The 17,618-nt window shown below is 41.9% G+C and overlaps 1 protein-coding gene across 4 annotated transcripts in view; it reads right to left on the minus strand.

Annotated features, from left to right (window-relative positions):
* Positions 1-16,068, minus strand: part of LOC127076617 (histidinol-phosphate aminotransferase, chloroplastic) — a 46,018-nt gene extending 29,950 nt beyond the window's left edge. Inside the window, exons 1-2 of one of the 4 annotated variants that reach the window (XM_051019629.1) lie at positions 15,958-16,068; positions 15,511-15,717 (exon numbers count right to left, since the gene is read on the minus strand). In XM_051019629.1, coding sequence (XP_050875586.1) covers positions 15,511-15,711 — 201 coding nt within the window. In that variant the 5' untranslated portion in view covers positions 15,712-15,717; positions 15,958-16,068. The remainder of the gene's footprint in view (positions 1-15,510; positions 15,718-15,957) is intronic. The other 3 variants (XM_051023104.1, XM_051020597.1, XM_051018685.1) reach the window with 3 other exon arrangements.
* Positions 16,069-17,618: the final 1,550 nt, after the last annotated feature.

The raw sequence follows: 17,618 nt of genomic DNA on the forward strand, positions 1-17,618 counted from the left end.
TCAAGGACTTAGGAATTTAGCTTTGCTCTGTTGAACAGGTTATGGCTTCCAGGAAGACTATCCGGATCAATCTTGTAGCAATCTCTCCTCAACTCAAGGATTTGGTGTCAGAACTCCCCGATCATGCTCAGTTCAACAAGAAACATGGTCATCTTCTCAACTTAGTTACCACTGGTTTCAAAGAAGATATGATGAGAGTCCTATTCCAGTTCTTCGATCCTAAGCATCATTGCTTCACTTTCCCAGATTATCAGTTGGTACCCACATTGGAAGAGTTTTCCAGCTGCTCGGGATACCTATCCTGGATCAAATACCTTTCAGCGGTTTAGAAAAGATGCCAAAGTCTGAAGAAGTTGCCGCAGCTTTACACATGACGAAGTCCGACGTTGAAGCTAATTGGGTAACAAGGAGTGGAGTTAAGGGTTTACTTGCCAAATTTCTGATAAGTAAGGCCCGAGAATTCCTAAAAGTTATGAATGTCCATGCTTTTGAAGACGTTCTAGCATTGCTAATCTATGGTTTGGTGTTGTTCCCTAATCCGGACCAATTCATAGACATGAATGCTATTAAGATATTCCTCACTCACAACCCTGTGCCTACCTTGCTTGGAGATGTCTTGCATTCCCTTCACACTCGTACTATGAAGAAGCAAGGGACTCTCATGTGCTGCGTACCTTTGTTGTCTAGGTGGTTTATTTCGCACCTTCCTCAATCAGTTTTAAAGAATGATCAAAATCTGAAATGGTCTCAAAGGATAATGACACTCTCCCATTCAGACATCCGGTGGTGTTCTAACCTCAGAGAAAATGTTATCATCATCGACCGTTGTGGAGAATTCCCTAATGTACCCCTCATGGGGATAAGGGGAGGTATTACTTACAATCCTGCCTTAGCCCTACGTCAGTTCGGGCATGCTCGAAGAGACGGTCCACATGAAATGATTATCCAAGGTATAGTGTTTGACTATGACAATGACCCTCAAAATCTCCGTCAAAAGTTTGTACGAGCTTGGGGCATGGTGAAAAGAAGCAATTTAGGCAAGAAAAATTCTATTCCTATGGAGCCTTATCTCAGATGGGTACGCGCCAGAGCTCGTGAACTTGTCATGCCATATCTTGCAGTCGGACCATTGATTGTTGAATCAGAGGTCGAAGGAGGTACTTCCCAGATCATTCCTTACCCAGATATGCCTACTGATGTTGAGGAATTGAAAAGATCCTGGACCCAGTTAGAGAGAAGAGAGAGATACTTTCGAAGCTCAGTTCAATGCAGAAAGGAAGAAAGTATTAGAGCTCACCAGTCAGCTTAATGAGGAACGAAGACTCAATGCATATCTTCGCCCAAAAAGAAGTCGCCCCTGGGAGACTTGAACTTTCATTGTATTTTATCATTATTCCTTTTGTAATGAACATTGAAAAATTAGCAATAAACATTTCTCTCTTGTTGGCAACTTACGCAAAGTTAAATTCCCAAAAGTCCTTGAAAACATTTCATGCATTGCATCGCATAACATAACATTGCATAACAGGTATTCCAAAGGACCATATTCTCACGGTCTGCCTCTTAAACAGAAAAATGGATCTCGAACAAACTGTCAAAGATCTCCAGACTCAGAATGCTCAATTCAAGGAGATGATGCTGAGCTTATCCAAGGGACAGGAGGAACTGAAGGCTCTTTTGGCCGAAAAGAAGAAGGACAAGAAAGCTGTGAGCTTCATTAACCCGGGCAGAAGGCGTAAAGGACAGGCTACGGGAATCAAATTTGGAATCCCGAATGGCCCAGAAGAGGGGGCGGAAAAGGATTCAGAGGAGGAGGACGCTGATTTCTCTAACCCTGAGGATGAGGATGAAGAGTATGAAGATGAACAGTACTCTCCAAGAGATGATAAGTACAAACTGCTGGAAGAGCGCATGCTAGCCATGGTAGGGTCAGAAGACACCTGGTCTGGATTTCGAAAGTCTGGGTCTGGTCTCTGATGTGACCATTCCCCGCAAATTCAAAATCCCCACTTTCACTAAGTACGATGGTGCATCCTGCCCTCAGATGCATTTAAGGGCTTATGTGAGAAAGATTCGAGCCGCATACCCACTGATAAGAAACTGTGGATCCACTTCTTCCAAGAAAGTCTGTCTGGCACTCAGTTGGAATGGTATTATCAGCTCGAGAGCTCTGACATCCGCATCTGGACTGATTTAGCAACAGCTTTCTACAAGCAGTACCAGTACAATTCTGAATTAGCGCCTACTCGGCTACAGTTGCAGAATATGGCTATGGGATCTAAAGAAAGCTTCAAGGAGTATGCTCAGAAATGGAGAGATTTGGCTGGCAGGGTCAAACCCCCTATGACTGACCGAGAGTTAGTAGACCTGTTCATGGGTACCCTGACTGGCCCATTCTACAGCCATCTACTGGGGAGTTCTTCATCAGGTTTCACTGAACTTATACTGACAGGTGAACGGGTGGAGAGCGGCATTCGAAGTGGAAAGTTACAGGCAGCTACTTCTACAAGCAGTAAGAAATCCTATCATGGGAAGAATGAATCGAATGCTGTGTATGGTCAGAAGAATCATAATAAGAAAAATGGTGACCATGCCGTTGGAGCAGTGACAATTGCAGCCCCGCCAGCTCAAAACTTCCAGCAAAGACAAGACAGACCAAGAAGGCAGTTTACCAAGCTCAATATGACTTTAGCACAAGCACTGCAAAGCATGCTGAAGGTAAATTTAATCACTCTCAGAGGTCCTCCTGCAAATGTCAACACTGCTTCGCCTCGTTATAATCCCAATGCCAGGTGTGCATATCACTCCGATAGCCCCGGGCACGATACAAACGATTGTTGGCTGTTAAAGAATAAAATTCAGGACATGATCGACGCTGGGGAAATTGAGTTCGAGCCTCCGGAGACTCCTAATGTCATCACCGCTCCTATGCCTAATCATGACAAGGCTGTTAATGCTCTCGATGACAATCCTCTCATCACTACTGTAGCAGACTTAACATCTCCTCTCCCAATTATAAAGAGGAATTTATTGCAAGCTGGTTTATTTCCAGGTTGTACGGAAGATTGCAATCTCTGCATACTCCGGCCCGAGGACTGTTTGGAATTGAAGAATGGTATTCAACAGCTGATAGACGATCGTACAATTCTCTTTGAAAGGGTTTCTAAGACGGAAAACCTGTTGAAGAAGTATCTGTGATTGCAAGGTCCAAGGTTCCCGTGAAGATTACTGCTCCCAGAATACCTGTAAAGATTATTGCTGAGCCCAGAGTAGCTCCCCTGATCATTACTGCACCTGGCCCGATCCCGTATTCCTCAAGCAAAGCTATTCCGTGGAATTATGGAGGTGATGTTTACATCCATGGTGTAAAGCAAGTTGGCAATTCTGCTAATCCTAATGACATTGTTGGGACTAGTAAAGTTACTCGAAGCGGAAGGATCTTCTCTCCAGAGATCTCACCTCCAGTTCCCGAAAACCGAGGAAAGGAACCAGTCAACCCTTCTCAGTCAGAGACACCGATCGAAGCTACTACTGAAGACGTTGCCAAACGAGAAATGGAAGAAGTGCTGAAAATCATCCGCAAGAGTGATTTTGATGTGGTAGAACAGTTGGGGCATACCCCTTCCAAAATCTCGATGTTGTCCTTGTTGTTGTCTTCTGAATCTCATGCCAATGCCTTGATAAAATTCCTGAAGACTGCCCATGTACCTCAGGAGACCTCCGTCGATCAGTTCGAAAACTATGTTGCTAACCTGACTGTTGACGACGGCCTAGGTTTTTCCAATGCTGACCTGACACCGGCAGGAAGGAACCACAATAAGGCCCTGCATATTTCTATTGAGTGTAAGGGAATCACTTTGGCTCATGTGTTGATCGATAATGGCTCTTCCTTGAATGTGCTACCGAAAGTCGTGCTCGATAAACTTGACTGTAAAGGCATTGAATTGAATCCTAGTGACATTGTGGTGCGTGCTTACGATGGTGCAAAGAGTGTTGTCCACGGTGAAGTTGTTCTCCCTATCAAGATAGGACCTCAAGTCTTCAACACTACCTTTCATGTAATGAACATTCGCCCCGCCTATTCCTGCTTGCTGGGACGCCCCTGGATTCATGGGGCAGGTGCTGTAGCTTCGTCTCTCCATCAAAAGCTGAGATATCCAGTAGAGGGAAAGATTGTCACTGTGTGTGGGGAAGAAGAATACATTGTCAGTAGTGTGCATACCTTCAGATACGTTGAGATGGATGGTGAATTCTTCGAGACTCCAACTCAGTCATTTGAAGTGGTTCCTCCGCCTAGTCCTGTCCTTAAGCCAACTCCCCTTGTGCCCGAGGTTATTCGAGCTCCTCCTGCTATGATTTCTCTGAAAGATGCTCAAGCTGTGGTCGAAGATGGTGGCTGTACTGGCTGGGGTCAACTGATCAACGTACCGTACAAGTCTGACAAAGCTGGTCTGGGATTCAACTCTGGAAAGATGGTCAAAGATCAAATCAATGTTGTAGAAGATGCTGACAGTGATTGCGACCTGGATAGCTGGATCTACCCAACAATTGGCAACGGACTCAATAATTGGAAGGCTGAAGACACTATCCCGATCTCCTTTAGTCAGGAGTAATTGCTATTGTCCATTTAGTTTTGCAAACCTTTATTTTTTCAATTGAACTTCTTAAAAGCATTGTGTCTATACCCGGGGCACAATAGCTAATTTGTTAAGGGTTTGTCATTTCATAAGCATATTCATATTCAATAAATCAATGGACTTTTTCACATTCAAATATTGCGCTCTTTATTTTTCCTGTCGTCTTTCAAACAAGCTATGCATTCTTACACACACTCACGTAACAAATTGCAGATCCGTATCCACTCTGGATCCTATTGATAATAATTCCGCTACTGTTCATTATGACTTCGAAAATCCGATCTACCAAGCCGAAGATGGAAGTGAGGAAGATTGTGAAGTCCCTGGAGAGCTTGCCAGACTGTTACTGCAAGAGGAAAGTACTATACAGCCGCATGAAGAGTCACTCGAAGTCGTAAATCTAGGTACTGAAGTGGAAAGAAAAGAAGTTAGAATAGGAGCAGGATTGGAAAACAGTGTCAAAGAAAGATTGATTCGGATGTTACATGACTATGTAGAGGTTTTCGCTTGGTCTTATGAAGACATGCCCGGGTTGGATACCGATATAGTGGTGCATCGACTGCCAACGAGGAAGAATGTCGTCCTGTTAAGCAAAAGGTTCGTCGCATGCGTCCTGAAATGTCCGAGAAAATCAAAGCCGAGGTTATGAAACAGTTCAATGCCGGTTTCCTAGCCGTTACTTCTTACCCTCAATGGGTTGCTAATGTGGTACCAGTACCGAAGAAAGAGGGTAAGGTGCGAATGTGCGCAGATTACCGAGACCTGAATAAAGCAAGTCCCAAAGATGACTTTCCACTCCCGCACATTGATGTTCTGGTAGATAACACCGCTCAACACAAAGTATTCTCATTCATGGATGGATTCTCGGGTTATAACCAGATTAAGATGGCACCTGAGGACATGGAGAAAACTACGTTTGTGACGCAATGGGGCACTTTTTGTTACAAAGTAATGCCATTCGGTCTAAAGAACGCCGGGGCAACGTACCAGCGTGCTATGGTGGTTTTGTTCCATGATATGATTCATCATGAGGTAGAAGTATATGTGGATGACATGATAGCTAGATCTCACACTGAAGGAGAACATCTCGATCATTTATACAAACTGTTCGAGAGGTTGAAGAAGTACAAGTTGAGATTGAATCCGAACAAATGCACTTTTGGAGTAAGATCCGGTAAACTCTTGGGCTTTATTGTCAGCGGTAAAGGAATTGAGGTTGACCCGGCTAAAGTGAGAGCTATTCAAGAAATGCCAGTTCCCTGTACGGAGAAAGAGGTAAGAGGTTTCTTGGGACGCTTGAACTACATTGCTCGATTTATTTCCCACTTGACCGCTACCTGCAAACCCATCTTCAAATTGCTGAGGAAGAATCAAGAGATGATATGGAATGACGAATGCCAGGAAGCTTTTGACAAAATCAAGAACTACCTCCAGGAACCTCCGATTCTGATACCACCAGTTGAAGGAAGACCTCTAATCATGTATTTGACCGTGTTAGAAAATTCAATGGGGTGCGTATTGGGGCAACATGACGAGTCTGGTCGAAAAGAGCATGCCATATACTACCTGAGCAAAAAGTTTACCGACTGTGAAACAAGATACTCACTGCTCGAGAGAACTTGCTGTGCTTTGGCCTGGGCTGCTCGCCGACTAAGACAGTATATGTTGAATCAGACCACTTTGTTGATTTCTAGGATGGATCCCATCAAATACATGTTCGAGAAGCCTGCCCTCTCCGGAAGAATAGCGAGATGGCAGATGATCTTAACAGAGTACGATATCCAGTACACTACCCAGAAGGCAATCAAAGGAAGCGTGTTGGCTGATCATTTGGCTCATCAAGCGGTGGATGATTACCAATCTATGAATTTTGAGTTCCCAGATGAGGATGTCATGTTTGTTACGGATAATGAAAAACCTAAACCAGATGAAGGACCCGAATGGGGATCCCGATGGACTATGGTCTTTGATGGATCTTCTAATGCATTGGGCCATGGTGTTGGGGTTGTACTCATTTCTCCCGGAGGTTACCATACACCTCTCACGGCTAGACTATGTTTCCATTGTACCAATAATATGGCTGAGTATGAAGCATGTATTTTTGGACTCAAAGCTGCTATAGATTGGCGAATCAAGTTTTTGAGTGTGTACGGAGATTCGGCCTTGGTAATCAGTCAGATCAACGGGGAATGGGATACTAAACATCCAAATCTCATCCCTTATCGAGAGCGGGTGATGACATTAATCCCATACTTTGAAGAGGTAACATTTGAACATATTCCACGAGAGGAGAACCAGTTGGCAGACGCATTAGCTACCATGTCATCTATGTTCAGAGTCAGATGGGGCAGCGAAGCTCCCAGGATTACCATCGGACGGTTAGATGAACCAGCTTACTGTTATGGACTTAACACTGAGAAGGTACAGGAGAAACCTTGGTTCCACGACGTGAAAAGATATTTAGAAGCTCAGGAATACCCTGAAGGGGCGTCCGTCAACGACAGAAAGTTCCTGAGGAAGTTCTCCGCTAAATTCTTTCTGAGTAATGGAGTGTTATACAAACGTAATCATGACTCGACTCTGCTTCGCTGTGTGAATAAAACGGAAGCAGAAAAGATTATGGAAGACATGCATGACGGTATTTTTGGGACTCATTCTAATGGACATACAATGGCTAAGAAGATTCTGAGATCAGGGTATTATTGGTCTACCATGGAAACTGATTGCCACCATCACTCCAGAACCTGTCACAAGTGCCAGATCTATGCGGACAAGGTACATATGCCTCCTGCTCCATTGAACGTGTTAACAGCTCCTTGGCCCTTTGCAATGTGGGGCATCGATATGATTGGAGAGATTAAACCCACGGCTTCTAATGGACATCGCTTCATTCTTGTCGCTATTGATTACTTTACGAAGTGGGTAGAGGCAGCCTCATTCGCTTCTGTCACCAAGAATGTGGTGGCACGGTTCGTCAAGAATAGCCTTATTTGTCGGTATGGCATCCCTGAAAGGATTATCACTGACAATGGTACTAATTTGAACAACAAGATGATTACTGAACTCTGCACGCAGTTCAAAATTAAACACCATAACTCTTCTCCGTACCGGCCAAAGATGAACGGCGCCGTAGAGGCTGCTAATAAGAATATCAAGAAGATCATACAAAAGATGACGGTAACGTACAAAGACCGGCATGAGATGTTACCGTTTGCCCTTCACGGTTATCGCACTTCAGTACGCACTTCGACAGGGGCAACTCCTTTCTCTTTAGTCTATGGAACGGAAGCCGTTTTACCAGTGGAAGTCCAGATTCCCTCTCTAAGAATCATGAAAGAGGCGGGCTTAGATGAAGATGAATGGATTCAGACACGACTCGATCAGATAAATTTGATTGATGAAAAGAGACTTGCGGCTGTTTGTCATGGGCAGATATATCAGAAACGCATGACCCAGGCATTTAACAAAAGAGTCAAGAGACAGGTGTATCAAATTGGTGACTTGGTGATCAAGCGTATCATTCTACCCCAAGGTGACCCCAGAGGCAAGTGGACTCCCACATACGAAGGACCATTCGTGGTTAAGAAGGTATTCTCTGGTGGAGCCATGATACTTGCTACAATGGATGGCGAAGACTTCCCGCATCCTGTGAACGCGGACATAGTTAAAAAATACTACGCATAAAAGAGACCCGCTAGGTCGACGTACCTAGGCAAAAGTAAGGGCATCCCGGCGAACCAAAAGGGTTCGAGCAAAAATTAGGGATAAACATATAAAGACGTGCACCCGGCAAGTCGAAAACCTGAAAAGGCGGCTTGGGCAAAAAAGGGTATCCTGGTGGACTGAAAACCTGAAAAGGCGGTCCAGGCAAAAATTAGGGATTAAAGCGCATGACTATGTCCCGTTCTCAGTCAACTTTCATCCAAGTTCCAGGGACTGACCAAGCCAATCACTTCTATCCGACAGCAGGGGATGAGATGCTTGAAGACATAATGGCAGTAGTAGACTTAAAATCAATAGGACTTTTTCTGCATAGCTGTCTCTTTGTTTTTGACAATTTCCTCTTACTAGGATTTCTGTCTCCTTGTACACAATTTGCCTGTTTATAGGCCTCCTTTCAAAATTTGCCCAACCTTCTTTCAAAAAAAGATACCTTAGTTTTACTTTTTCTGTTTTGTTTGCGTAAACGCCCATTGATTTAATTTGAATTAATATATGCATTTGAATATGACCAATGTTTACCAAAATACATGCATAGAATAGCAATAGCAATTACTACAAGACTTCGGGATCGAGGATAAGGTCTAATCATGCTTCCAACGAATCCACTATCAATTCTCTTCCCCCAGCAAGCCTGTTTTTCCCCGGAAGAAGTTGGCAATGTTCCCCGGCACAACCAGCTATTCCCCAACCAAGGTCGGCATCATCAGGCAGATTGATCATCTCATCCATCCCTAGCCAGGCTCTGTTGAATATCTCTACCATCAGACAGAAATCAGAACCCCCAGCCGAGAGAGGGTCCTCAACACGAATATCTCCAATCAGTAGATGGGGATTTATTTTCCCCAGTAGAGTCCCCAAGCAGAACTTCTCATACGCATAACTCATTCGTTACATCATTTCGCAGCATACGCCTGCATACAACATTCGCATTTATTTTCGAAAGCATAAAACATCTCATGCATCATGACATGGCATAAAGCTAACTTTTCTTTGCAGGTTAATCATCCTCCTGATATAGTCAAAGTAAAAGGCTCATTCAGGCAGACGCCTTTATCAATCACAGACAAGATTCAGATACATATTCCAGATGCAATTCAGGGGAACATTCATTCTGACAACACTTCGATATCCTCCTAGCGATGGCATCTTTAAGCCCATCCCAGACATTTATTGCAAGTACAACGTATACAGATACAGCCTAACATATGGTTCATTCTGATTCAGCTCAACATATGACTCTTTCAACTCAGATACGATCTAACGTACGATCCAGTCTGATCTTCAACAACTCAAGTATGGTTTGATGTACGACCAAGTTAAACCTCCATTTTCTCAGGTGCTACCTTCGGACAGGTACATTCCTGAATGGTAGTCTGGTATACGGCTACTCCCCTTGCTCAGGTGCTACCTTCGGACAGGTACATTCCTGAATGGTAGTCTGGTATACGGCTACTCCCCTTGCTCAGGTGCTACCTTCGGACAGGTACATTCCTGAATGGTAGTCTGGTATACGGCTACTCCCCTTGCTCAGGTGCTACCTTCGGACAGGTACATTCCTGAATGGTAGTCTGGTATACGGCTACTCCCTTTCTCAGGTGCTACCTTCGGACAGGTACATTCCTGAATGGTAGTCTAGTATACGGCTACTCCCTTTCTCAGGTGCTACCTTCGGACAGGTACATTCCTGAATGGTAGTCTAGTATACGGCTACTCCCTTTCTCAGGTGCTACCTTCGGACAGGTACATTCCTGAATGGTAGTCTAGTATACGGCTACTCCCTTTCTCAGGTGCTACCTTCGGACAGGTACATTCCTGAATGGTAGTCTAGTATACGGCTACTCCCTTTCTCAGGTGCTACCTTCGGACAGGTACATTCCTGAATGGTAGTCTAGTATACGGCTACTCCCTTTCTCAGGTGCTACCTTCGGACAGGTACATTCCTGAATGGTAGTCTAGTATATGGCTACTCCCTTTCTCAGGTGCTACCTTCGGACAGGTACATTCCTGAATGGTAGTCGAGTATACGGCTACTCCCTTTCTCAGGTGCTACCTTCGGACAGGTACATTCCTGAATGGTAGTCTAGTATACGACTACTCCCTTTTCAGCAGCTTCAGCCTAACGTACGGCTCATTCTGCAACTCAGATACGATCTAGCGTACGATCCATTCTGATCTTTCATCCCCAGCAGAGTCATCTGCCTAATGAACGGCTCATTCTGCAACTCAGATACGATCTAGCGTACGATCCATTCTGATCCTTCATCCCCAGCAGTATAGCATACTCTGACTCCCCAACGAAGTCAACAGCATAATGGAGGGTTCACTATACGGTCTGATGTATGACCCGGTGTGACACCCATGTCTCTAGATATCGTCTAATGTACGACACAATCTGGAAATCTCCTCAGCAAGTTTCTTGGATGGCATCTTTAAGCCCATCTCCGTCAAGACAAATGAACAAGTGCAAATTTTTGGGGCATTCTAAGTGTTCAATAATCTTTCACCTCCAGACCACGAACGGCACCTACCATTCTACTCTCTCGGTTTAAGAATATTGAACAGGGGCAGCTGTCATACCCCAAAATTTGCCCGTTGGTATTACAAAGCATTTCTCAAGACCCTCCGACTTATTCTGCAAGGCACCGACATCAAGTGAACAAAAGCCCAGCTCACAACAGGCCCAATCCAAAAGGGGCCCAAAATAGCTTGCTCGCTAGGCGAGCAATCCCTTCGCCTAGCGAATGCTTCGTCATGGCACTCGCCCAGCGAAGCGTCAGATCCAGGAAAAGGCCCAGACCTAGTTTGCTCGCTAGGCGAGCAATTCCTTCGCCTAGCGAAGCTTGCGAAGTTTGAGATTTTTGGACCTCATTTTAAGCCCATTAGGTCACTACTACCTCTACTATAAATACCTGCTCCTCTGCTACGAAAAAAACACACACAGACGGACGAAGACGGACGGAAACACGCATCCAGAGGGAGAAACACAGAAACCCTGCTGATCCAAAGAATTCAGAAGGCGGAAACCCTGAAGGCCGTTTATTCACTCCGAAGCTACCGCCGTCCAACTCAATCCGGCTCGCCAATTCAAGGTTACAACTTGATTTGCAAACAGGTTAGCCTCACTATTATCGCTTTAGCTTCTTAATTGGCATATGATTATCATTTGGTGTCCTTATTTTGCATGTGGTATCATTTTAGTATCTTAATTTGCATGTGATATCGTTTTATATTTTCAATTGGCATATGGTACCACTTCATGTTCTTAATTTGTGGATTATAATTGAATTCATAAACATCTTGAGGTCTTGCATGAGAATTTACATGTGTTTGCCTATTGTGAAACTGAACCATATAATTGTATGTTGGATGCCATAAGCCATGCTGCAGGTTGAGGTCATAATGTTTTCAAATTTCAAACCCGTGGCCGCTCGCTAGCTCATCGCTAGGCGAGCCCGCAGCGAGCCTTCGCTGAGCCTTCGCTAGGCGAAGCAGAGGCGACCGGGCCAGGGGCTGCTTTGCTTTTTGCTGCCTATTTCATGTTTACCTAATGATGATTCTGCATTATTTGGCCTAAATTCTTGGCTGCTATATTTATCTTATGATGCAATTTCCAATTGTATTTTATGCTTTAATCCGTGTGTTCATGGTAAAGGTTAGCATACTTCCGAAGAAATAGCCAGTTAGGTACTCCGCTTTACGCATGGGAAGCCTTCATGGAGAGGGATTCTAAATTATTTCACTTTAATGTGAAGATTCATATTGAGTGCCTAATTAATTTTACTACATTAATTTTTAATGTAATGTTGATTTTAATGTATCGATTTAATGCGGTATCATCATAATTACCTAATGGACTTAAAACATGGACTTTAAATAAATGACATCGGACCTCTCTTTATTACCCCACGATTACAATATTACGGTCATGTCCCGCGAACGTGGGGATACCTTTAGCAAAGACCCTTCGGTAAAATCATCATAGTCCCTCGGATGTTGCCTTCGAAATTACGATTTTGTCCCTCGATGACCCTTCGGTGTAGCCTACGGTTAAATGATGATAGTCCCTTCGAATGCTAAGGTATCCTCACAACTGTTGCCTTCAATGACCTATCGATGACCCTACGATGACCCTTATACATCCCCAGGATAAAACTACTTACTTCTCAATAGTAAGGACAGTTTTACCCTCATAAGGATGGGAAATGCCCAGAAAGACCTCGGACAGGTATAACCTTAATTGCTCACTCATAACAAAAAAAAATGCTTTTCACACCCCACACCTTTCAAATATCTTTTGGAAAATCACCACTCAGCATACATCCATACTAGGATCATTGCCGAGTTATATTTTTCTAAACTACTTTCAAAAAATCCAACGAGATAACCACTTTGTATACATTCATGCAAGAATCATTACAAAGTTAAATTCTCCTTTTCAAAACATTTTTCACACAGTTCTCAACCATCTTTTTCAAACTAGAAAACATAAATGATTGAGCAATTAAGAGCCCATGGATAACCATGGATACAAAGGGTGCTAATACCTTCCCTTTGTATAAAGTACCTCCCGAACCTAAGAATTTAAAATTAAGGTCTTTCCTGTTCTTTTCCACCTTTCCTTAAGGGATAAAAGAAAAGTCGGTGGCGACTCTTGCTAACCGCGACATTGCGATTACAAATCCAATGAGGTCCAGTTCACCGTATGACAACCGTAAGTTGTTATAATATGCCTTAAGGAGTGAAAGGAGTATACCTTAACCTCTTAAGTTATCATCTAACAAATCAGCATCCAAGAGGTCCATGCAAATTGAATTCGCAGAATTGGTTTTACCATTTACCTCCTTACCTTCGATAGGCAGTCTCAATAACATGTAGACATCTTCTAACGTCACGGTACATTCACCGGTTAGAAACCAGAATGTGTGTGTCTCGGGACGCCATCTTTCACATAACGCAAGAATAAATTTATTATCCACCGACCAAGATATTATTTTGTTTATATGTCCAAAATCGGCGAGTTCGACATACTGTTGAATCATCGTGTCCATGTGTAAAAATTCGTGGACCCGAGTTCGAAATCTAGAAACAACTTATAAAAGATAAACAACAAATTAAGTATCGTTATTTAAAATTATTCTAGACAAATAATAGAAGAATTAAACGCTTACATAAGTTGTTATGCTTGCAATTGTGCCTCTATGCGATTCATCCATTATGAGGAGAGACATCTTGTTAGAGTAAATATTTGGAATAGTGGTTGTTGCAGATGAAAGAGTTGTTGTTGTTGAGGAAGAAGTGATTGTTGGTGGAAAAAAATGTGAGACTTGCTTTGCTATTCATAAGGTGTGACATGCAAAAGTATGAATGCATGGATAATGGTGTGACATGCCAAATGGTTTGGCGCCCGTCTGCAATTGTCACATGCTAGCGCCAATCAAAGTGGCGCCTCCTATGCTTGCATGCATGCTTCATCTTAACCTAGGTTGGCGCATGCATGGCTCTGCATGCTTAGTTTCGAGGTCTGCATGGAAGACAAGGTAGCGCCAATTGGACTGGCACCCATGTACAAGGGATACAAGATAGCGTCAATTGGACTGACACTAGGGCTTGCATGATTGACATATGAATTCCATCTAGCTTGCATGTTTGACACATCCCTTCCGTCTTGCTTTCATGCTTGACACATCACTTCCCTCTAGCTTGCATGCTTGACACATCACTTACCTATTTAAGTGTCTTACTATCTACATCCAACAATCAACACAAATTCATCTGCACCCAAAAATTACTTTTCATCTACATAAGAAATATTACAATGTCATCTGCACAAGAAATATATTGTCAATGCTCACTGCAATGGTGAGACATATGAGTCTGATTTATACGGGTTTTAGTTTTGAAACACCGATACTATCTGACTTACAATCAAGAGAAATTCAAATTTCTTGCATCTGAAAAAACAAATTGAATCATGCATAGGATCTGGTTTTGTGTCACAGATCATGTATCAAAATCCTTTTTTTAGAACAGTCAATGCAAATTTTCCCTCTAAAGGTACGGGACGATGAAGATGTTGAATACATGTTTGTTAGTCATGAACATTCTGATTACAACTCTATTGAGTTATATATTACTCTTCAACCATGTATACCATCTCAGCAATCTCAGATAACTAATCAAGTTAAATTTGATTCAAAAAACTCATATGACGCCGACCCAGAAGTAGAAGCAAAAGTCAACATCGTTGATGAAGAAGAAGAGACTGAGACACAGGTCGATCATATGTTGAACAACAACATTGAAGACGACGATCATCCAGCGTCATTACCTTCAAGTCATGTATATAATCCGCCTTAACATATGACAAACATGGATATGCATGACGATGAAACATCCAATAGTGTTTTTATATAACCTGTATCCATGATCAGAGGGTGACTTAAAAGTGGGAGACATGTTCCACACTAAAGAAGAATGTGTGCGAGATATCAAAAAATTTCACAGGAATAACTCTGTTGATTTCACTGTGAAACGCACTGATTCGAGAAGGTATGTCATCGAATTTTGTAACATCCTTTGCAAGTTTCGGTTGGCTGCGTCTCACAAAAAGAGAAGCGACTCTTGGGAGATAGCTTCTATAGACCCACCTCACAGTTGCATTACAACCAATATTAAACAAGATCACCGTAAATTAAGCGTTGAATTGATATGTCAAGATATTTTGCCACTTGTTAACAAAGACCCATCAATGAATGTGAGTATAATAATATCTCATATCGTCACAAGATATAATTTTACTTCATCTTAAAAGAAAGCGTGGATTGCAAAGACAAAGGTTGTTGAACAGGTATTCGACAACTGGGACACACTAATGCATTGAAGCTATCAAACTTCTACTTCAACTCTGACATAGACACGGATACCAGACTCACACTAAAGCATTGAAGTAGCTATCAAACTACTACTTCAACTTCAACACACAGACACGGATACCAGACGCGATGTATTGACACCAATAGTAATATAAGATATTAAATCAATTGAATGTAAACATATCTTGTAGTGTGGTGTCGGTCCAACCCCAGACACCTACAAGCTAGTCTGAAAAGTGTGGGTGCTACAAAACGGAATTGAGTTTGAGGAGACAAACCTCAAAAGGCAAAATGGGTTGATAAGGAGCCAATTTCCTAAGATGTTGTCTGATAAAGGAGTCACCAGTAACCTGAAGCGGACCACTGTTGACTTGTTCAACAGGAATGGTTGAAGCCATGGTCAGAAATTTCCTTCGATTCACTTGATGCTGCAAATTGGAGCAGAAAATGGATGAATTTTGAAAATGAATCACACCCATTAAGACCTGAATAACAAATAGAACAACAAGAGAAAGTGAATCAAAATGTTTCAATTAAGAATGGCATTTCAGACAACATGAATTTCCCAGAAACGAAGAGAAAGAGGTACGAGGGCTGTCTCGTGTCGTGTCGTGTAGCCGCCGCCGCCGTAGGAAAAATGGAAAGATTTTAAATTTAAGAAAGAAAAAAAAACTTTAATATAAATAACTAACAAATTCGAAAATACAAAGAGATCAGAGACTCACGGGGATGTTAAAATTAAAAGCACTTTTTTGTTGACAAATGTTATGATTTTTATAAAGAATGTTTTGTTTGATAGATGAAGATATTTTGGTCAATTTATTTCTTTTGCAAAATTTAAGTTTTAAGTGAGTTTAATGTAAGTAAAATAATTGGCTTCATTTTAGAGATATAGAATATCTTAGAAACTCAAACTCTAAAATAGCACAATAAAGATATACTACTTAACAAATTAAATAAATGAGATTTTTTTTAATTAGGATGTGTTTGTATTATTGATTAAAATTATAATTTTGAGAATATTTCTTTTTAAGAAATTATTGTTAGGAATTTAATTCCTAAATATGTTTGTCAAATGAATAAAATTTTCAAAAATATTTTTATTTTATTCAAAATTTGAAACTTTAAAATTGAAAAGCAAATATGATGTAAAAATAAAAATTATGGTTGATTATGTTGTATTTATATGAAAAGTTATGTTTGTCAAATGAATAAAAGAATTTAAAATATTTTTAAGATTTATTTTATTTAAATATTGAAATTTTAAAGTTAGAAAATAAATATATTGTAAAATGAGAATGTATGGTCGATTATTTGATTTTTTTTTACCTAAATACCTCTATTTTTCAAAAAAGAATCCAAAATAACTCTGTTTTCAAAAAAAATCTCAATCTACCCCACTTTGAAGAGGAGGCGTCAGATGAATTGACGTCTGCTCTTAAATTTAGAGAGGAGATGCCAATTAGATTGGCTAGTGCTCCTTGTGTTGCCAATCCAATTGGCGCCTATGTGTTAAGCTTTAAAGGAAGCGTCAATTGGTCTGGCACCTGTGTGTGTTTTGTAATTTTTTTTTTGAAAAATATTGTACATGATAGATAAAGTCGAAATCAGACCAATTCATATTAATATTAATACCCGTTTACAAAAAAAAAACTAATGTCGATGATCGGGATCACCTAACCGACCTCCGGCCCCACATCCTCTAACTACCCGAACTTATGGCCCTAACCCACGTTGATGATTCACCCCGGATGTTTGAGTATTTGAGGAACCAGAAACATCACCACCAACTACAGGAGATTGCCTCAGATAGTCAGACAAATCAGTGTAGTCTTGTGTATGCATAGAAGGGGTACCGCCATAGCTGAGTTCATGACTCATGCCAGAGTAGTTGGGTTGTGTTTGAGTTGTTGGAGGGTGACCGGGACGATTGAATGGAGACATTGGTGTGAATGATGCGTCGAGGAAAGGTTGAAATGATTGGTGTGGTGTTTGGTAGACATATGGTTGTTGAAGATTTTGGTTTTGAGATGTTTGGGCTTCTTGGCTATGGCAGGAGGAGGGACGGTTGATGTTAAATGATCGTTGAGTGTTTTGGCTAAGGTAGTTATGGTAGGGTGATGTGTTGGGTGCATAGCGATGTTGGGTCTCTTGATGATGATCTAGTTGTTGGTGGTGGTACGGAGTATGCTCTTGGTATTGTGGTTGGGTGTATGGTATGTTAGGATTGTATGTTTATGTGTTTGTGGATCAAAAAGTTTGATGGATAGGGGGTTGTGAGTAGTCGGTCTGACAATGTTGTTGGGGGTTATATGTTGAGCCTTCTGATGTGTAAGTTTCCTGGCGTGGGTCGTATAGGTACATATCCTCGGCGATGAACTCAAAT

Source organism: Lathyrus oleraceus, chromosome 1 (assembly GCF_024323335.1).
Source record: "Lathyrus oleraceus cultivar Zhongwan6 chromosome 1, CAAS_Psat_ZW6_1.0, whole genome shotgun sequence".
Taxonomy (NCBI): domain Eukaryota; kingdom Viridiplantae; phylum Streptophyta; class Magnoliopsida; order Fabales; family Fabaceae; genus Lathyrus; species Lathyrus oleraceus.